Raw genomic sequence first — 23,447 nt, 5'->3', positions numbered from 1 at the left:
CCCCCCCTTGGAAATTCCTGGTTAATATACTTATAAATTATTTCACATTCAGTTCCACACTATACAACGTTAGGAATGTTAGGTTCATGTGTATAGTGTGCATTAACTCAAACCCCCCCCCCCCCTTTTTCATAATTTTAAAGTTAAGTTAATTTCTAATTATAGAAATATACAAACCTGTTTCATTGTCAACATTCTTTACTATAACAGATTGTATCGGTTGTTATTAACTCTTTTTTTCCTATCCCTTTTTTTTTTTTTTTGGTGGTTTCGAGTGGGGTTCGGTGATCAGGGGTAAAGGTACGGTATGATTGTGTTTGGTTCATTGGTATTCCTTTCCTTAGCGACTCTGTTGTTTTTTAATCTTTTTCTAAAGGTCGATATTCACGCGTTGTACTAGGACACCTGGATTAACTTGTAATTAACAAAGAGTAATACACCTTTTGAATGAAAATAAGAAAGTAATAAAGTTTTGGGATATTTAGGCAGGGAAACAGAATGCAATATCACGGGATTATCATCTTGAGAGATGCATCTATTGAGTTATGGAGGTGTTCAGTAAATCAGTGAATTTATTTATTTATGTTATATTGGAGTAATCGGCTTAACTTGCAGGTATGACAATAAGATACATTTGGCAGTTTTTTCTACCGTTTTATTTATTAGACTTAATATTAAAATAACATCTTGTAGTAACAAGGAAAAGGGTGTTTGTTTCTTTTAATTTAAATAGTGTTTCCATGGTAATTTCACATATTTTATTTTTAATAAACGACTCAAAAAGGTTTTCCTCGTTCATGGAAAACAATGACCCTCCCCCTTTTTTCTAAGAAAAAATTAAAACAAAGAAAATGTATAAAATTAAGATACTTGATACAAACTTTCAATTACCAAAACGTTTTTGCAGATCATATAACTAAATGTAAAGATGTTTTCCAATTTCTGACATTCAATCGTTATATTTGATTTCATTTCTTAAATCCGAGCATTAGAAATATCGACAGTACAAAATATTATATTTCCCATGTGTTTGTTTACTAGTATGCACATATTGACAAAGCAATTATAAACGCAACAAAATTGTAATTAAAAAACTCCAAATAGATCATAAAACACTTTAAATGATTTTAAACAGCAATATAAAACTTGTTTCAAATAAGAATATCAATTTTCTACCACATTCCAGGGATTAGATTATCTCGTTTTTCATTTTATTATTGATATGAATTATTGAGCCTCCTCCTGGGAGTTTTGATTATGTGAGTACTTTGCCGTTTTTAAAGTGACTATTTGATTACCAGACCAAATATTTCATGACTATTTGATAATCTAAGACTGTGGTTTTTTTTTAATTATTTATAAAATAAATATTAATGATTATGTGACCATATTGGCCGAAAATTTATGATAGTCATTATATTGGTCGAAAATTTATGATTATGTGATTATATTGGTCGAAAATTTATGATTATGAGAATCCTTGGACACCACCATGAGGGGTCTCATTATTACACGGCATTATCAGAATCATTTTCAGATTTGATTAGTCCATCACTCCACTGTGTTGTTTGTATGAGTTTTTAAGGCACCGGAAAACAAATAGAATACAATGGTGATTTTTTTTTTCTCTCAAATTTGACGAATTACCATAGAAACATGCTACGAACATACCTGTGATTTTAGCCATTGATAAGGAATCGTATCAGCTAACATAACAATCAGCTAACCTCGGGTGACTTCTCTTCATCTCTCCACACTTGTCACCGTATTGTGATTCTTAAAATCCAGAAAATAATAAATTGTGAGTTTTTTTTAATGATTCCATTTAAGAATAGTTGTCGTCGATAATTACGTGGTTTATAAAAACAACTATATAAAGAGATGGGTTCTTCAAAAACACCCATAACATTTCCATTTCCAGGTGACAAATATCATTACTTTTTGTATCATTACTTTTTTTATTGTTAATTATCTCACAAATAAAAGACGTGAGTCAATTGTTTACATAAGCGTATCCCTCCGAACAAAGACAGATTGTAGGTTCATGGATACAGGATGGAATATTTGCCCTTTTTTATGTAACATAGGACAAAATTACTGAGTAGATTCCTTAAAATCACCGATGAATGTATTGTTCTATTGCCGTCCTCTTTGAAAAAACATGATAACTATAAGCACTGACAAATGCTAAATATATATAAATAAGAAGATGTGGTATGAGTGTTAATGAGACATCTTTCCATCCAAGTCACAATGTGTAAAAAGTTAAAAAATTATAGATCAAAGTACGACCTTCAACACGGAGCATTAGCGCACACCAACAGCAATCTAAAAAGGACCCCAGTGTCCCAAAATGACTAATTGGAAAACCAACGTTATAATCCATAAAAATAAAAACGAGAAACAATAAGTCTTATGAATCAAACCAACATATGACAACCACTGAACAACGGGTACCTGAATAAGAAAAGGTGGTACTGACAAATGCAGCTTGTATAAACGTTTTAACAGACGCCAACCTTCACCCTAACCTTGAATAGAAGTGTAACATTACAACATAGAAAGACACACTGTAAAATATCAATTGAAATGGCTTAACTTTATATACTACTATACATGTATATATATTTAGATTTATAGGAAAAAAATATTTTCACTGTGTTTTAATTCATCGACATTTTTTTTCTTCTTTTAGGAGTAACAAATACAAAATGTTAGCTGTAGAGAATTCATCCATTAAGGAGGATACCTCGCTAGCTGTCCAGTATGCACCAATCAAGGAAGATAACTCTGGTAAATTTACTGACCAAACATAAAATACCCACATGATATACTATTCATGTATAACATTAAAGGTCGGAACCACCCTGTGCACAACTCTCTCTCACTCTTTCTTTCTCATAGTTGAAATCAAATAATTCATTTTATTATATACTTATATTTTATTGCCAAGTAGGTCTACCACAGCTAAAACTCATAAATCTCGTTCTAATGGACAAATTATGTAACCGTCCTAGTCCTGAATATGCATGAAATATTTGCCACTGAACTTTAATTAACCTTCATTTAATCAGTATAAAATTGTTTGAAGAAATTTCTATGTGAAGTGTAATGACAGATCTGTTTTCCATAATATAGATACTAGAATTAGGTCTAATAAAGATTGTCTTTCATATTCTGCGTGTTTGGCGCTTGTCTTTCGCCGAACATATTTTCTTTCTTCCTAAGAAGTTACGGTATGACATCAGTCTCATATGAATAAAGGAACAAGTATTGCAAGACCCTCATTTGTAGTCAAGTGCGTTAAAAACTCCCCTTATCGTAGAGGAAAACAATTGGTTCCAATGGGAATGCCGGTTGTTTGTTGAAAAACATGTCTTCTAAACGTAGCTAAAACATGTTGTCAATCAAGAATTCAAGCATCTTATTAATGTCAGTTTCAGAGAAGTTTTTTTTAATCGGAGTCCTTTTTTTTACTTCGACTTATCCCTTCCTAAGACAAGATACTCGTATTAACGTTGGCCATTCCTTTTCATGAAATAAAACAGGACCAACTCTTTCAATTTGTCCTTTAGTTTTAACATTATTAAGTGTAGAAAATTTTAATTTCACATCATTATGATCATGTATACATACTAAATCTCTGATTTATATGAAGACAATTTCATGGTTATCTATACCCTCAACAAAAACTTTCACATGATTTTTTTTCTCTCAGACAGATGGGATAATGGACGGACGCAAAGATCTGAAAACATAACTCTCTACTATTTAAGGGGGCATAACATAGCCAAGCTTGTCATAAGATTACCATAATATTAAATAAACTCATTGTAGATAATCATATATATCAAGGTTAAAATCTGGTACGCCAGTTTCGCATTTCGTCTACAAGAGACTCATCCGTGATGCTAAATTAAAACAGTTTAAAACAGACCTTGAAAATCAAAATTGAAAATTTAAAAGTATTCGAGGTTTATAAAGGGTGTGACGCTAAATTAAAACAGACCTTGAAAATCAAAATTGAGAATTTAAAAGTATTCGAGGTTTATAAAGGGTGTGACGCTAAATTAAAACAGACCTTGAAAATCAAAATTGAGAATTTAAAAGTATTCGAGGTTTAGATAGGGTGCTGGAAGTTCATTTTTTCGAACCACACTGTATAACGTTCCGAGTGTTGGAGGCGGGATTATTTCTACCTTCGATATAAGTAACGTTAATATGAAAAACAAACATTCTGGGATAAGCTGATTTAATATTTATTCTATATTGTTTATAGACCCGGTATATAAAGTTAAATATTAATGTATGGTCATATAATTTATAAACCAGCTCTTAACACTTTAGGGTTACAATAGGAAGGCGGTATTAGCTTAGGGGTAACAAAGGGACGGTGGTTTAAGCAAGGTAAGCTTTGTAAACCAAAATTTTATCTTTCAACTTCAAACGTATGCAGCAATTCGACACATTATTCGATAGAAAACTTTACGCTAAAGATTATTTTATGTTGTTTTGCAATTCTTGAAAGGAACATTTCATTATCTTTTTTAATTCATTTTTTAAAGATGCACTTTGTTGCCGTGCAGGTATGATTAGGTGTCCTCAAGTTTACAAATCGGTTTATTTATTTAATTCCTTTTTGATTCTGTGATTTATTATATTAATTAAATTTGTTTGTTGATTTATTTCATTTCATTAGTTCAACTTTATTTTTGGAGAATGGAAAAACATCAGTCTCTAAAAATAACAAAAAAGGATTTGACCCTGCGAGTTTTAAATTTATGTATTTTTCTTTCTTTTCTTTGCCTATCTTTTGTTTTTTGTGGGGATGGAGTGGGCATTCAGTATGGCAAGGCAATCGTAGCAACATCAGGAGAGTCCTTATGATAGACTGTAAATCATATATTCTGTACCAATGCAAACCGATCGTTTTTTACACATTCTAAAATAAAATTGTTTTGCACAACATTCAAGCGCGGATTCAGACATGGTTTAAACCCCCCTAAAGACTCGAAAAGAAAAAAAGTTAAAGTTGAAGCTACAGCAATTTTTGTGTCAGAATGATGAGTCCCACCGACCACAGCCCAACAATGAATCCCCCTAACAAGGAACCCTGGAACTGCACCTAAAGAACCGATTGTAAATAGAGACGGATTCCTTTATCTGAGTGTTAGTCGCTGATGTCTGTCATATTATTCGCTATATGTCTGTCATGTATGTCGCTGGATGTCTGTCATGTAAGTCGCTGGATGTCTGTCATGTTAGTCATTGGATATCTGTCATAATACTCGCTGGATGTCTGTTATGTTAGTCGCTAGATGCCTGTCATACTAGTAGGAAGATATCTGTCATGTTAGTTGCTGGATATCTGTCATGTAATTCGCTGTATGTTTGTCATGTTAGTTACTGTATGTCTGTCATGTTAGTTGCTGGATTTCTGTCATGTAAGTCGCTGTATGTCTGTCATGTAATACGCTGTATGTGTGTCATGTTAGTTACTGTATGTCTGTCATGTTAGTTGCTGGATTTCTGTCATGTTAGTTGCTGGATGTCTGTCATGTTAGTCGCTGGATGTCTGTCGTGTTAGTCGCTGGATTTCTGTCGAGTTAGTCGCTGAATGTCTGTCATGTTGGTCGCTGGATGTCTGTCATGTTGGTCGCTGGATGTCTGTCATGTTAGTCACTGGATGTCTGAAATGTTAGTCGCCTGATGTCTGTCATGTTAGTCGCCTGATGTCTGTCATGTTAGTTGCTGGATGTCTGTCATGTTAGTCGCTGAATATCTGTCATGTAATTCGCTGTATGTTTGTCATGTTAGTTACTGTATGTCTGTCATGTTAGTTGCTGGATTTCTGTCATGTTAGTTGCTGGATGTCTGTCATGTAAGTCGCTGGATGTCTGTCATGTTAGTCGCTGGATTTCTGTCGAGTTAGTCGCTGAATGGCTGTCATGTTGGTCGCTGGATGTCTGTCATGTTGGTCGCTGGATGTCTGTCATGTTAGTCACTGGATGTCTGTCATGTTAGTCGCCTGATGTCTGTCGTGTTAGTCGCCTGATGTCTGTCATGTTAGTTGCTGGATGTCTGTCATGTTAGTCGCTGGATGTCTGTCATGTTAGTCGCTGGATGTCTGTCATGTTAGTCGCTGGATGTCTGTCATGTTAGTCACTGGATGTCTGTCATGTTGTCTGGCATGTTGTCTGTCATGTTAGTCGCTGGCTGTCTGTCATGTTAGCCGCTGGATATATGTCTTGTCAGTAGATCGCTCGGTGTTTGTCATGTAAGTCGCTGTATGTCTGTCATGTAAGTCGCTGGATGCCTGTTATGTTAGTCGCCGTATGTCTGTCATGTTAGTCGCTGGATATCTGTCATTTTAGTCACTGGATGTCTGTCATGTTAGTTGCATGATATCTGTCATGTTAGTCGATCGCACGATGTCTGTCATGTAAGTCGCTAGATATATATCATGTTAGTCGCTGGATGTCTGTAATGTTAGTCGCTGGATGTCTGTCAAGTTAGTCGCTGGATATCTATCATGTTAGTCGCTGGATGTCTGTAATGTTAGTCGTCGATGGATGTCTGTCATGTTAGTCGCCGCTGGATGTCTGTCATGTTAGTCGCTGGATGTCTGTCATGTTAGTCGCTGGATATCTATCATGTTAGTCGTTAGATGTCTGTCATGTTAGTCGCTGGATGTAAAGATACCACCAATCACTCAATGATATTAATAGTTTGTCAAAAAAATGCAGAAAGTTAAATATGCCATTAGAACAGCCCTATCCCATCCCAATCCACTTATATCAAATGATTGTTCATTTACACGCAAAAAATCAAGAACTTAATACACCTTTTTAAATTTTATGAAGCGAAATAACATAATAATTTAAATAAATAATTAAAGAACATTTGACGCCAAATTTGTGATGATAGCTTTCTGAGGGTCTTGACGGAATGATTCTTGAATTCTGTATTGTTTAGCTCAACTGTCTCTTTAAATTATTTCTGTATCATTTAACACCATGTACACCCTCCTATATATTCTTGGTTGTGAACAAACAAACACAAGACAATGAATGGTACTTTAAAAATAAGATAAGTGTTATCTTGACTGTGAACAAGAATGTTGACATGTAACTCGACCACATGACATTTGTCTTCATAAAATTTGTGCCAATTGACTTTAGTCATTCTTCAGCGTCCAAATTAGTTCTATCTTCTGATGGAACGTGAAAGCTAACATAAACGTATTCAAAAGTTTTGATAATTTAAGAGTTACAAAATGCAAAATGCAATCTTAAAATGACGAGCAATAATAGTATTATAGAGGCGTAACTCGTAAATAATTTCACCTTACATGCAGAAAATGTCACATTGAACAATTCCATTGACGTAGCAAGTATATATATTCTTATGCAGCCTTCTGTAAATTTCCATTCATTTCTATAAGGAGTTTTTTATGAATGATTTTTTTACCGGATATATTTATTTGTACACCCTACAATTCATTTTAAAGCTTATGATAATTTTTAGCTTTATTCAGATAAGTCATGTGGCCGAGTTATCATCAATATAGCCTAGTTGAAACTGTTTGAACGAAGCCAACCAACAAAAATTAAAAAGAGATTTATTCATAATAACATATTCTTCTCCTTTCATTACTATTCAGCACTCAATCAACACAACTAAAGATACTTTATACCGTGTCTTGCACTGATATCACGACCGATGTCACTATATTCCACCGTGTCTGGCACTGATATCACTACTGATGTCACTATACCGTGTCTGGCACTGATATCACTACTGATGTCACTATACCGTGTCTGGCACTGATATCACTACGGATGTCACTATACCGTGTCTGGCACTGATATCACGACTGATGTCACTATACCGTGTCTGGCACTGATATCACTACTGATGTCACTATATTCCACCGGACACTGGTGTTACTATACTGTGTCATTATACCGTGTCTGGCACTGATATCACTACTCATGTCACTAAGATACTGTGTCATTATACCGTGTCTGGCACTGATATCACTACTGATGTCACTATATTCCACCGTGTCTGGCACTGATATCACTACTGATGTCACTATATTCCACCGTGTCTGGCACTGATATCACTACTGATGTCACTATATTCCACCGTGTCTGGCACTGATATCACTACTGATGTCACTATATTCCACCGTGTCTGGCACTGATATCACTACTGATGTCACTATATTATACCGTGTCTGTCACTGATATCACTACTGATGTCATTATATTCCACCGTGTCTGGCACTGATATCACTACTAATGTCCCTATAGTATACCGTGTCTGGCACTGATATCACTACTGATGTCACTATATTCCACCGTGTCTGGCACTGATATCACAACTATTGTCATTATATTATACCGTGTCTGGCACTGATATCACTACTGATGTCATTATATTCCACCGTGTCTGGCACTGATATCACTACTGATGTCCCTATAATATACCGTGTCTGGCACTGATATCACTACTGATGTCACTATATATATTCCACCGTGTCTGGCACTGATATCACTACTGATGTCGCTATATTCCACCGTGTCTGGCACTGATATCACTACTGATATCACTATATTCCACCGGACACTGGTGTTACTATACTGCGTCGGGTGATTTGTCACTATATCGTATCAGGCCATGTCATTTTACCGCGATAGACACTGGTGTAATCATTCTGCTTTAAGCACTGATGTCACTATTCTGTGTTGGCAACTTATGGCTTTGTACAACATAGGGACGGATGTCACCCCCTGGATGTCACCATACCGCGCCGGACACGGATATCATGTCATTATACCGCACCGGGTAGATGTCTATTCCGCGCCGGGAGTGATGTGACTATAATGCACCGGTCACTAATTTATTACACTGCGCAGGACATTTTGTCATGTCACCAACTATACTGTGCCGGGCACTGTTGTCTAATTTCTGTTTACGGCCAAACATTAAAAAAAAATCAAATTAATTCATTAATTCTGATCTGACCTGTAGGTGAAATGTAAGATTGCAAATGTGAAAACCAGCCATACGTGACAGTTTGCAAAATGTATTGTTCAGCCTGGTTAGTTTAAACACTTTGTCCTGACGGAGTGTATATAGTTCTGATCTTAACTAAATGTTCACATGCGTTAAAACAAGTGTTTTATCATAAATAGACGTTTAACTAAAGATAGCAGATAAATTAACCAGTCTTTAAACAAAAATGAACTGATTTTAATCACTTATTACACAAACTTGAATTACCCCCCTACAAGATATCCAAAGACCGAAACGTTCCTGTCAACAATATAAATGAATGATTTAGGAAGAACTATCTTGTTATATGAATGATACAAAGTTTCTACGCTAGGTGGTCTTATTTATATTGAAAAGTTGAAATGTTAGATAAAATAAAGTTGAATTCTTTATACTAGTACATTATATGCCGGGTATATACATCGACTGCATTGGTTCGAAATATTATATAATGAACAAATAGCTTAATAGCCGACTGGATACATATGTGCGAAATACTATATAATTAACGAATACTAGTAGCTCGATAGCTAAGTGACCGGATACTTATGTGTTAAATATTATATAATGAACAAATAACTCAATAGTCGGTTAGATAGTAGATACGTGTGCGAGATATTATATAATGAACAAATAACTCAATAGCTGACCGGATAAATATGTGCAAAATATTATTTGATGAACAAATAGCTCAATAGACGACTTAATACATATGTAGGAAATTATTATTTAGTCAACAAATAACTCAATAATTGACCAGATACATATGTGTTTGATATTATATCATTATCGAACTGCTCAATAGCTGACCTGATACATATGTGCGATTTAATATATAGTTAACAAATAACTCAATAGTTGACCAGATACATATGTGTTAAATATTTTACAATCAACATACAGCTCGATAGCTGACCGGATACATATGTGCGAATTTATCAATAAATATACAGAAGAGTCCAAAATGTGAAGTTTGAAATGAAAACAAAGGAGCTACTTAATAACTATTTTAAATATTACATAAATGTGAATCGATAACACGGTTACATTACGTCACTAAGTGAAGAATAACCGTGATCGAAAAGAAATAATACAAACATGGACCCGACAGAAAATCTGTCAAAAACTGTGAAAACAACTATCAAACGACAAATGCTTACTGCTCCCGAGGGACCAAATCTTCCGCGAATAAGATTACCTAAAATAAACCGTAAGACCCGTACAGCACCTGTGATAAATCACGAACACAATGAACTCAGTGTATCTCTCACCTCACCGAAGTCCGACACCAAAGCATCAGCGTTAAAACACGCACACAATGAATTCTGGGTATCTCGTACCTCACCCAAGTTCGACACCAAACCTGATACTGACAGGACTTCTCACAGTGACAATTATTTACCGCCTATATCAGGGTACTACAAGAATAATTACATACCTCCTACGTTAAAACTTTGTAATAAGTGTCAACATTTTTGGAGATATTTTCGTAAGTAATTATAAATCGTTCTTTCACATATATCAAGATCTTTCTCCAAATATATACCACCTATATATATATGACAGTGCAACGTGTGGTAGCTTAAACTCGCCATTTTTGATTGAGTTGTTACACAATCAATCAACCAATCAATCAATCAATCAATCTATGCTTACCGATGCTGTTTGTATGTGATCATTTTATCTCAAATACATTATACTCCCTAATCGACTCGACTTCAATCTCAATTGACTAGGATTGTCAGTTTTCGTATCGAAGGTCAGTGGTTTTCTCCGGGCATTTCGGCTTTCTAAACCAATAAAAACTGGTCGCCACAAAATAACCCAAAAGTGGCGCTTAAAAGTAGCGTTAAAAACCAACAACCAATCAATCAATCAAATTATATTAATCATTTGATTGTTGTGTTATGTACATGAACCATTTCACTCGTGAATCATTTGATCGTTGTGTTTTGTTAGTGAACCATTTCACTCGTGTATATCAATCATTTGATCGCTGTGTTTTGTTAGTGAACCATTTCACTCGTGTATATGAATCATTTGATCGTTGTGTTTTGTTAGTGAACCATTTCACTCGTGTATATGAATCATTTGATTGTTGTGTTTTGTTAGTGAACCATTTCACTCGTGTATATGAATCATTTGATTGTTGTGTTTTGTACGTGAACCATTTCACTCGTGTATATGAATCATTTGATTGTTGTGTTTTGTACGTGAACCATTTCACTCGTGTATATGAATCATTTGATTGTTGTGTTTTGTTAGTGAACAGTTTCACTGGTGTATATCAATCATTTGATCGTTGTGTTATGTACCTGAACCATTTCACTCGTGTATATGAATCATTTGATCGTTGTGTTATGTACCTGAACCATTTCACTCGTGAATATCAATCATTTGATCGTTGTGTTATGTACGGTAACCATTTCACTCGTGTATATGAATCATTTGATCGTTGTGTTATGTACCTGAACCATTTCACTCGTGAATATCAATCATTTGATCGTTGTGTTATGTACGGTAACCATTTCACTCGTGTATATGAATCATTTGATCGTTGTGTTATGTACGGTAACCATTTCACTCGTGTATATGAATCATTTGATCGTTGTGTTATGTACGGTAACCATTTCAGTCGTGTATATGAATCATTTGATCGTTGTGTAATGTACGGTAGCTATTTCACTCGTGTATATGAATCATTTGATCGTTTTGTTATGTACGTGAACCATTTCAGTTGGTCGTCGTTGCAGGATCATGGACCACTTATTGTGATTGTTGTCTGATGTACATGAACAATTTCTTTTTATCGCTTTCTCGTTTTTCATATGTTCGTCTTTCAAGGTTCATGGACTATTTCACCTGTTCGTCTTTCTAGGTTCATCGACTATTTCATCTGTTCGTCTTTCCAGCATAATGAACTAGTTTGTCTGTTCTTCTTTCCAGGTTCATGACCTCTTTCATCTGTTCGTCTTTCCAGGTTCGTTGACTATTTCATCTGTTCCTGTTTTCGGGTTCGTGAACTATTTCGTCTTTCCAGGTTCATTGACTGTTTCATCTGTTCGTATTTCTAGGTTCATGTACTATTACATCTGTAGTCTTTCAAGGTTCATGGACTATTTCATCTGTTCGTCTCTCCAGGTTCATTGATTATATGTCATCTGTTCGTCTTTCCAGGTGCATTGATTTTATTTCATCTGTTCATCTTTCCAGATTCATGGACTATACTCACCTGTTCATTTTTCTAGGTTTATATACCATTCCATGTGTTCACCTCTTCAGGTTCATTAACCATTTGATTACATTGCTCTCTCATTAACACGAACCATCTCTTTTGTTTGTTGTCTCTTGTATATGAACCTGTCATGTTAGCGTGGCAGGTTGCCGTGTGTGAACACTTGAAAGGTAGTGTTGTCTCAAGTACATATACTACTAGTATATCTTAGAGCTGAACATACAAAATGACAAAGACAGGGTGGTAATGAATATTCTGAAACACAAAAAGTGGATAATAATTATATTCAAAAGTTTACATTTTCACGCGGCAAATCAAATCAATAATAAAAATCTTTCTGTCTCCCATCCCCCAAGAATATCAATTAATCGTCCCCTTACTATACGGTATGTTTTTGTTGATTGTTGAAGACAGAACAGTGACATGTATAGTTGGTTAGGTCTCCGGTGTAAAATTTTGTCATTGAAAATCTTACTACATCTATTTACTTTCATGAGACAACAAAAACATGTGATTTATACAAAATCAATATTTTTATATTTTCCAATTTATTTTAAATCAATATTTTTATATTTTCCAATAAACTTACAGATATTTTTATTGCGACTTAATCGTGATAAGAAAATATCAATTAATGTTGATAAAAATGCCTCAATTGTTTACAAAAAACAGTCACGTTGCACTTTATAGTATTTAAATCGAAACAGTTTGATTATGTGATGGTCGTTATTTAAATATTTGTTTGTTTAAATTGATATTAATCTTTATTTGACAAGTTATTGTCGTGTTTAAAATAAATATTGTTTGTCCTCGGTATTTTGTTGTCATAAGTTAATGCAGTCCGATCAATAGGAGGGGGTTCTTAGGAGGGGGTCTAAGGAAGGGGATCACAACGATGTAAAATCATTTCGGTATAAGTTAATTCAGTCAGATCAATAGGAGGGGGTTCTTAGGAGGGGGTCTCAACGATGCAATATCATTTTGTTATAAGTTAATGCAGTCAGATCAGTAGAAGGGGATTATTAGAAGGAAGGGTTTCAACGATGCAAAATCAAATCAGTATTGTCAATGATGCACTGTTGAGAGTAAAGATTCAGAAACAAATAGTGCATAAGACAATAGGGAGAGAAATGGGGTTTCAAATTAAAAAACCAAAGTAATGATTAAATTAATAAAAAAAAAAAGTGAAAATAAAAAGAGTAAGGGTCTAAAGAAGAAAATGTGTAAATGGAGGAACACCGTCTTCTATCTCAATGAGCATCAAATAAGGAACTAAGAAATAAGATTAGATAATCTCTAAAAATGCATTGCGCCATGATGATATTAGAAAGACTACTTTTAGACTATCAAGAACACAACGAAAGATAGAGTAAAAAGGAGACATCTTAAAGGTTATAAAAACTAGAATAGAAGGATATAAAAAAAAAACTCAGAAAAAAGAGATATAGGCCTAACACATAATAAGTTTTGAGAAGAACTTGTTATAATATAGGGAGATGATACAATACACATACGTAGAAGTGTCATAGGCAAATAGATGTTTCACTAGAAAGTCAATAAAACTGGAACAACATCAGAAAAAAGAGAAAAAGTGGATAATATTAAAATTTTAGAATTAATGTATTTCAGTTGAAATGAAACTAGAAGTCAAAAGTGATAAGTAAAACGTTAGATAGATAGAAAAAAGAAAGGATAGGAGAATAAGATATATATAGAGAGAAAAAACGAACGAACGATCGAACAAACGAACGAACGAACCTCGATAACCTCAATACATCCTTTTTTATATAACGTAATAAATCAATTACATTTTATATATACTAAGATTTGGAAATTGATCCAGGTTGGTAAAGAATCATAACTTGATATCTATTGATAAACTGTAATAGATCTTCTATCTCTGTAAAGATCCAGTGACCCTTTACCACGAATGTCAAATTTTATACATTATGATAATATTTGTTATAACTCAATGTTATATATTAGCCTGAGTTAAGCAATCAGTCCAAAGTTTCATTTTAATACGAAACATGCTAATTAGTATAAATCTTGATGGATTTTAAAGTTCGACAACAATGAAAATGTTTACAGACGGAGGAAAATATGCTTAATATTGTTTATCTTACAGAATAATTATACAAGCACAAGTCTTATTCTCAATAATCTAGTTTGCTTACTCTGTGTGGAATTTATAAAGGATGAGATGAATATTTTCTTGATATCGAACTTACATTGAATTGAGTTCTAGAAACTCTTCTTCGTGGCATTACATCAGGTTAAGTGCACGTATGTTCATCAAAATCGAACACACCTTAAATATCAACAATTTTGTTCGAACTAGTTTATTAAAGAAATAATTCCATTACCATAGAAACCAGCAGTAGCAGTGATTGATGTATGCGTCAATATTTTTCCTTGAAAATATTACCGTCATATCGTAAAAAAAAACTTTTACCGGTTGTCATATAGACCAAAATGAGTGTTTACCTTGGTTTAGGACGACGTCGTAAGACATACTATGTCAGTGTACAGGAAGTTGTTGACGTTGTTAACAGTTTGCCTCCTGAGGTAAGAGATTTTTATTTCTATATTCAAGGTACTCAGGAACTTACTTTAATGGCAGCAGTTTCCGGTGAAAACGTAGATCTATATGACGTCAGAAAAACACAGCGTCGGTTGAAAGTTTTGATAAACGTCAATGATGTTGATTCTCCCCAAAGGTACCCCGTAAGTATGCAACATATCATTATTCTCCCAAACGGAACCCTGTAAATATGCAACATATTATGAGGGTATGGATGGGGGGTCTGTTATTCTGTAAACATTTAATTTTCACCCCATTTTTCTATAATCTTTAAAAAATTAACCCCTTTTTTCTCTAATCTTCCAAAAATTAACCCTTTTATTCTCTAATCTTCTATTTTTTGGCTCATTATTCTCTAATCTTCATTTTTTAAGGGCATTATTCTTTAATCATTTAACCCCATCCAAACCCTCTATTATCATTTTCCCCAACGGTACCCCGTAAGTATGCAACATATCATCATTCTCCCCAACGGCACCCGCAAGTATGCAACATATCAACAATCTATACAACGGTACACTGTAAGTATGCTACATATCATTATTCTCCCAAACGGCACCCTGTAAGTATGCAACATATTATCATTCTCCCCAACGGTACCCCGTAAGTATGCAACATATCATCATTCTCCCCAACGGCACTCCGTAAGTATGCAACTTATTATCATTCTCCCCAACGTCACCCGTAAGTATGCAACATATCAACATTCTATACAACAGTACACCGTAAGTATGCAGCATATTATCATTCTCCCCAACGGCACCCGCAAGTATGCAGAATGTCATCAATTCTCCCCAACGGTACACCGTAAGTATGCAGCATATTAACATTCTCCCCAACGGAACCCCGCAAGTATGCAGCATGTCATCATTCTCCCAAACGGTACCCGTAAGTATGCAACATATACATGTATCATCATTCTCCCACTCGGTACCACGTAAGTATGCAACATATTACCATTCTCCCCAGCGGCACCCTGTAAGTATGCAACATATTATCATTCTCCCCAACGGTACCCCGTAAGTATGCAACATATCATCATTCTCCCCAACGGCACTCCGTAAGTATGCAACATATTATCATTCTCCCCAACGGCACCCGTAAGTATGCAACATATCAACATTCTATACAACAGTACACCGTAAGTATATGCAGCATATTATCATTCTCCCCAACGGCACCCGCAAGTATGCAGCATGTCATCAATTCTCCCCAACGGTACACCGTAAGTATGCAGCATATTAACATTTTCCCCCAACGGAACCCCGCAAGTATGCAGCATGTCACCATTCTCCCAAACGGTACCCGTAAGTATGCAACATATACATGTATCATCATTCTCCCACTCGGTACCACGTAAGTATGCAACATATTACCATTCTCCCCAGCGGCACCCTGTAAGTATGCAACATATTATCATTCTCCCCAACGGTACCCCGTAAGTATGCAACATATCATCATTCTCCCCAACGGCACTCCGTAAGTATGCAACATATTATCATTCTCCCCAACGGCACCCGTAAGTATGCAACATATCAACATTCTATACAACAGTACACCGTAAGTATGCAGCATATTATCATTCTCCCCAACGGCACCCGCAAGTATGCAGCATGTCATCAATTCTCCCCAACGGTACACCGTAAGTATGCAGCATATTAACATTTTCCCCCAACGGAACCCCGCAAGTATGCAGCATGTCACCATTCTTCCAAACGGTACCCGTAAGTATGCAACATATACATGTATCATCATTCTCCCACTCGGTACCACGTAAGTATGCAAGATATTACCATTCTCCCCAGCGGTACCCCGTAAGTATGCAACATATCATCTTTTTTCAGCCAACGGTACCCCGTAAGTATACAACCGATCATGAATGTCCCCGACGGTAACCCGTAATAATACAACCAATCATAATTGTTCCTAATGCATGGTACCCGTTAATATACAACAAATCATCTTTCTCCCAAACGGTATCCCGTAGGTATACATACAACCGATCATAATTCTCGCCAACGCTGCCCCGATAAATATGCAACAGATCATAATTCTTCCATCATAAAGCAAATCATTTCCTTTATTAAATTGAAGTTTATCTTGACTACTAGTATACTTGGAATAGGACCCCGTTTCTTAAGTATACGAACGTTACACTATGTTAAAAATATGATATAATTATTTATTAGATCGATTTTCGCCTCAGACGAACGCTTGCACGGTTATTATTGATCATGTGATCATCAATGTCGATTTGAAATTTTAATTGCTATTTCAAGGACAAAAAATGTCAATTTCTTGTACCTAATTTGATCCCAAATTCTCATGTTCGATTTTTATCATCTAAATTACAAAAAAAATATTTGGTTTCTAAATGTAGAAAAAAAGGCATTGGGAATTGATATTCTCATTGGCTAGGTGTTTTTCTTGATATACTCACTGGCTAAGTGTTTTTCTTGATATTCTCACTGGCTAGGTGTTTTTCTTGAGATTGTTTTGGGAATTTATATTCTCACTGGCTAGGTGTTTTTCTTTTGAGATTGTTTTGGGAGTTGATATTCTCACTGGCTAGGTGTTTTTCTTGAAATTGTTTTGGGAATTGATATTTTCACTGGCTATGTGTTTTTCTTGAGATTGTTTAGGGAATTGATATTCTCACTGGCTAGGTGTTTTTCTTGAGATTGTTTTGGGAATTGATATTCTCACTGGCTAGGTGTTTTTCTTGAGATTGTTTTGGGAATTGATAATCTCACTGGCCGCTAGGTGTTTTTCTTGAGATTGTTTTGGGAATTGATATTCTCACTGGCTAGGTGTTTTTCTTGAGATTGTTTTGGGAATTGATATTCTCACTGGCCGCTAGGTATTTTTCTTGAGATTGTTTTGGGAATTGATATTCTCACTGGCCGCTAGGTATTTTTCTTGAGATTGTTTTGGGGATTGATATTCTCACTGGCCGCTAGGTGTTTTTCTTGAGATTGTTTTGGGAATTGATATTCTCACTGGCTAGGTGTTTTTCTTGAGATTGTTTTGGGAATTGATATTCTCACTGGCTAGGTGTTTTTCTTGAGATTGTTTTGGGAATTGATATTCTCACTGGCTAGGTGTTTTTCTTGAGATTGTTTTGGGAATTGATATTCTCACTGGCCGCTAGGTGTTTTTCTTGAGGTTGTTTTGGGTTGGATTTATTTAAGCTACAATAGATATTGCCGTCTTATATATTGTTAATTTTGTTTCGTTTATTTTGTTTTGTTTTGTTTCTAAATTTAAGATATATCTTGAAGCAGAAATTACATATTGCGGGTCTCTAATGTCAAATATTCAAAGCGCCAAGCAAAGATAAGCAAAAAAGCCTTACATCCGGTCTTAGTTTCTTTTTTTTCTAAATTTCGTAAATTCTACTGATGTACCCAGTCTGTATGCATGTTTAGAAATCTGTTTGTATTGTAATTTTGTAAACATGAAATAAAATATTGACAATCTCAAGAAACAATACATTAAAGTGTCACACCAGTCACTTAAAGAGAGGCCAAAAATATGCGGTATGGGCTTTGCCCATTGTTGTAGGTCGTACAGTGACCTATAGTTGTTAATGTCTGTGTCATTTTGGTCTTTTGTGGATAGTTGTCTCATTGGCAATCATACCACATCTTCTTTTTTATACAATGTGTATACCATTACTTCGCCATTATTAAAAAAAGAGACAAAAGAATTTTTTAGTAGGTATATTATTATACACGTCCATGTTAAGGTTTAATATAAAAAAAAATGTGTGTTAATAAGATTGCAAATGAGACAACTCTCCTCAAGAGACCAAAATCAATGACTCAGAGGTTAACAACTATAGTTCATCGTACGGCCTTCAACAATGAGCAAAGCCCATACAGCAAAGTTAGCTATAAAACGCCCCGAAATGACATTGTAAAAGAATTCAAACGAAAAAACTAAATGCCTCATTTGTTTACTAGAAATGAACGAAAAACAAATATGTAACACATAAACAAACGATGATTGTTTTTTTTTTTCGTAAACACGACTATTAAAATGACAATTTCTTGAGAAACAATACATTTGAGTACTTCGTCATTCTTCAAAAGAGAGACAAACACGTTTTACATGTTATAATGTACGTATATTATTATAGTACACCGTCCATGTTCATGTTGAAGTCTGCTTGTTTTTTCGTAATCACGACCATTAAAAATCACAATTTCTTAAAAGAAAACAATACATTCGAGTACTTCGTGATTCTTCAAAAGAGAGACAAAAACGTTTTACATGCTAAGATGTACACGGTCCATAATCATGTTTAAAGTATTTCTGTTCTGTAAACAGATGGTAAATCCTTGAGAAACAATACATCATTTTGTATCAAAAGCTCTTTATCTATTATCTTTAAATTCTTTGTTATTAAGTGGCGTGTATGATGATGACTCTGCGATAAAGACCCGAATAAAACCTTTTAAGACGGCGACCCGTTATAGCGGGTCATCTTTTAATACCGTTATAGAGACTGTGGTACGGGTCATATGATAAGGGTCACATGATACAGGTTTACAGTACAGAGTTGAACCCTGATATTGTGTATTCAAAATCGCGATAGTCTGATAGATTTGCTGCGTATTATATTTAAGACCATTTTATTGTTTTTGCAGAAACAAAACCTGTCAGATGGTAGAATGTTAGAGGTAAAATTAGGGGGCTAGATTTAATACCACATTAAACGACAGTTTTGTTTTATCAACACTTGAACGAAAATCAATTATTAAGAAATATACTATAAATCTATTGATTTAAGAATTATTTATCTCTTTTTAAAATTCGATTGTAATTTCTTTTGGCACGTACGGAATGAGACAAAATTCTCAATTCAGCTGGTCTAATACATATATACCTTATATAACCTCGTTTTAGAAATGTTGCCAAAAGGTGTGGACACTGTTCAAATTCTCTATCTGTTACCAACAATCAGTAGTCAATACGGTAACAACTCGTTAAAATCTCTGTGAAATCATGGTTACTTAAAAATATCTCACTTAAATAAACATGGTTTTCGAAGGAATTTTTGGACTTGAACGAAGTAAAAACTTTCAATTTGAAAGGGATAATTGTGTTTTTGGAAATAGAATAAAACCACAAAATTCAGAGGATTTACATCTACCAAGGGTAATTATGTCAAATACTTATTAATACTATCATTATTATTATTTATTGCGTTGAAAACCCATTGATGGCCTTGTGCGGCTTTTTGGTCGGGATGTTGTCTCTTTGCTAGCCCCATCGACCGTTTCCATTCTCTATTCTATTTCAGTCATAGATACAACTTAGTTTCATGTGTGTATATATTCTAATAATTCCGCTTATTACTAATTTGAATAATCAAAGATTAATAAATTGTAAGTACTTCAAGATTAATAAATTGTAAGTACAAAAATGTACTTCAAGATTACACAAAAAGGGTCATATTAAGATAGTGTATGTGAATCGCTGCGTATACGATCGCTATATACGTATAAGATAGATACGCGTAAGACCGCTGCGTATAAGATTGATAAGAACGCTGCGTATTATTATTTAGAATTGTTTTAATCCAAATGAGTTATTCTCTCCAAATAAGGATATTATTATTATTATTTTTAATATTTAATATTATGATCGCCGCTGCGTATCAGATCTGTCAGCAATATAACTCTTGATGTGTAATGTCTATCATGACTTAATTGTATGTTTTTACATTGCTAATATTTGTTTTAATTGGTCTTTCAGATACGCAGGAAGCCACTCCCACAAAATGTCTGCTATATTTGTAGTCATTTAGATCTCGATGGGAAATATCAACATCCTCATGCTTATCTCTTTCGTAAAGGATTTTTCCATAAATGTAATCACCATCCTAAAACCCCGTATCCGACCTTAATCGAAAGTAGAGATGGCGACCATCCGGAAGATGTCTTTAATTTTAATAAACAATTATCGGATGAAGAATTAAAGTTGAGCGTCAGCGTCCGAGTTAAGTCCCGAAAAGAAGGGAAACAGTATTCACCAGTCCCAATTTACGGACAAACTCATTTCGATACTTCCGTTTTAAACGGTGTGCAATTGGAAAGTCACGTTGGGGAATCAGCAAAATTTCAGTTGCCTTCAATATTTGCCGATGAAGGTAAAACTTCTGGTCCGGTAACTTCCGGTCAAGCTAGTCTACGCAGCAGTCGGAATAGCAGAATATCCGACCAAAAAAGCCATTACAGCAGTCGACAATCGAATCCAAACGAAAATTGGCGAAATAACAGTCGAAATGCGGGTTCGTCTCAAAACTGGAAAAATAGCGGTAAAAATAGCAGTACATATAGCGGTAAAAATATCTCCAAACGATCTAACGAAGCGTACAAGATAAACCCAACTATCAGCGATCGTTCATGGTTGGAAGCTGATGGGTACTTGCGCAATGACGAAACTGATGATAGTGAGAATGACGAGGAAGACAAAGAAAATATTGATTCGGAAATTAGGCCAAAAAGTTTTAGTGGTCATGAAGAGGAAAAAACACAAGAATCTCATAGGCCGTATTCAGAAAGCGTTGTATCTCCAGCATCTTCTCGTCTTTCTAGACCAAAAGGTGCGAAAAGATCTTCTGATTCCGGAAATGAAGACGAGGGACACCTTAAATACCACCATCGGTCCGATAATGAATCATTGCCCCATGATGGCTTTTCTATTGCATCACGGGAAAATTCAGTGCAAACACCAGCTCGTTCGCGTATTAATTCAAAATTATCGGATCAAGAGTTGGCACTTATAGGATCGCAAATTTCTCGAAAGAATTCCGAAGATTCTAGAGCCTTATCCCAGTCGTCTTCGTCATTTATCCTCCAGAAATTAGCAGCAAGCAGTATGGCCAATTACTGGTGCAACTGTCAGGATATTGACTATACTAAAGTCAAATGTGAAGAATGTCTGAAAATTGGAGATCACGAAAAATGGTGCGTTCACGCTAGGTCTTCCTCTCATCAGGGTAACTGTCCACACTGTGGAAAGCCGATAATGAAAACCAGCAAACGAACATCTAATATGAGCTTCCGGGGTGGTACAAACTCTAAGCAGTCACATCACAGCGAAGAAAAAAGGGTCAAATTTGAGGATGACGACCGTTCGCGAGAAATTCTAGTTAACCAATCAAAAATGTTTGACGGAAAAATAGACGATGGTGAACATGACGAAGTTCGCAAGATTCAGGACCCCGAACTTTGGACATCAACAGAAAACATGTACGAAAACGGTATAGATCCGAACATACACAAAAAAGCTTACTTGAAAGCTCTAGTAGAACTCCGAATGTCACGTCTAAGTAAAATTAACGAGTTAGACGAATCGTGGATCTTAGATCGCATATCAAAACCAACTTTTTCTTATTTCAAATTACGCCCCGGACAGGAAAAGGCATATTCTACAAATCCCGAGGGACAGAAAAACATTGGCCTTACACCAGATCATTCGCATTTACCGACGATGAAAAATTCAATGAAACATATCTTTGGAAAGAATATAAAAGTGGATGAATTTTATCCAGGTGGTAAAAAGAATCCTCTTATAAAATTTACTGTGAAACGAGAGAAAAAGCAACAAACTATGCCTATACATAGTGTTGATAAATCTGTGTAAACATTAGCAAAATAGGTGTGAACATCAGCAAATCTTGTGTTAAAACATCAACAAAATGTGTGTATATATCAACAAAATGTGTGTATATATCAGCAAAAACTGTGTATATATCAGCAAAAACTGTGTATATATCAGCAAAAACTGTGTAGATATCAACAAAATCTGTGAAAACATCAGCAAATATGTCAGCAAAATAAAGTTGCCACTGAGGTAGATATATACATATATATCTCACGCATGTTTGTTTTATTCAATTAGAGTTTTTTATACAGTGGTTTGAATCTTATAATTTTCGTTTTGCCTTATCAGTTTATCTTAGGATTAAAAAGGGTCTGATTATTTTAGATAGCAAGAGAGACGTCAATTTTGGTGGAGAGTTGTCTTAAGAAATCATACCCAGAAGCGGATTTATGGGGTTGGTGTTCCCGCTCTCCCCCTTTGTGGGGAAAATTTGGTAATTTATATAGGGAATCAAGGAAGTGTGACTGGCTCGGGCCCCTTAAATGCAGTCAGTGTCCTCCCCCCACCTTTAAGAAAATGTCTGGATCAGCCACTGATAGCACATCATCTTATTTTTATAGTTAATTTGAATCATAGTGCTTGTGAGCAGTGACTGGTGACTTAAGGTGGTACCCAACACTTTCATTAAAATTAATTTGGCTCGTTTAATTTTCATAAAATTTTGTCAAAGTATTTACTTTGACCCTTTAACAAAAATATAAAAATTTCCAAAATTTAGAACCAACCGTTTTGTCAGAAAAATTACACTGGTTATATAGCAGTTTGACACACACACATTTTGATCATTGAGAAGCTTAATATTCCCTTTACAACACAACGTAATTAAAACGTTCAGCTGACTTTACAGAGTTATCTCCCTGTAGTGTTAGGTACCACCTTAAGATCTAT

The 23,447-nt window shown here is 35.0% G+C and overlaps 1 protein-coding gene across 4 annotated transcripts; it reads left to right on the top strand.

Annotated features, from left to right (window-relative positions):
- Positions 1-403: 403 nt before the first annotated feature.
- Positions 404-22,792, top strand: LOC139499640 (myb-like protein D). 4 transcript variants are annotated; one of them, XM_071288388.1, is made up of 4 exons: positions 404-615; positions 2,696-2,793; positions 14,895-15,025; positions 20,646-22,792. In XM_071288388.1, exons 2-4 carry the CDS (start codon positions 2,712-2,714, stop codon positions 22,536-22,538), a joined length of 2,106 nt encoding a protein of 701 aa, XP_071144489.1. In that variant the 5' UTR covers positions 404-615; positions 2,696-2,711; the 3' UTR covers positions 22,539-22,792. The 4 variants fall into 4 exon arrangements, with proteins under 4 accessions (XP_071144489.1, XP_071144488.1, XP_071144491.1 ...); XM_071288387.1 differs by lacking the exons at positions 404-615; positions 2,696-2,793 and adding an exon at positions 9,316-10,552; XM_071288390.1 differs by lacking the exons at positions 404-615; positions 2,696-2,793; positions 14,895-15,025 and adding an exon at positions 14,231-14,866.
- Positions 22,793-23,447: the final 655 nt, after the last annotated feature.

Source organism: Mytilus edulis, chromosome 12 (assembly GCF_963676685.1).
Source record: "Mytilus edulis chromosome 12, xbMytEdul2.2, whole genome shotgun sequence".
Taxonomy (NCBI): Eukaryota; Metazoa; Mollusca; class Bivalvia; order Mytilida; family Mytilidae; genus Mytilus; species Mytilus edulis.
This window is presented reverse-complemented; position numbering and strand designations above follow the sequence as displayed.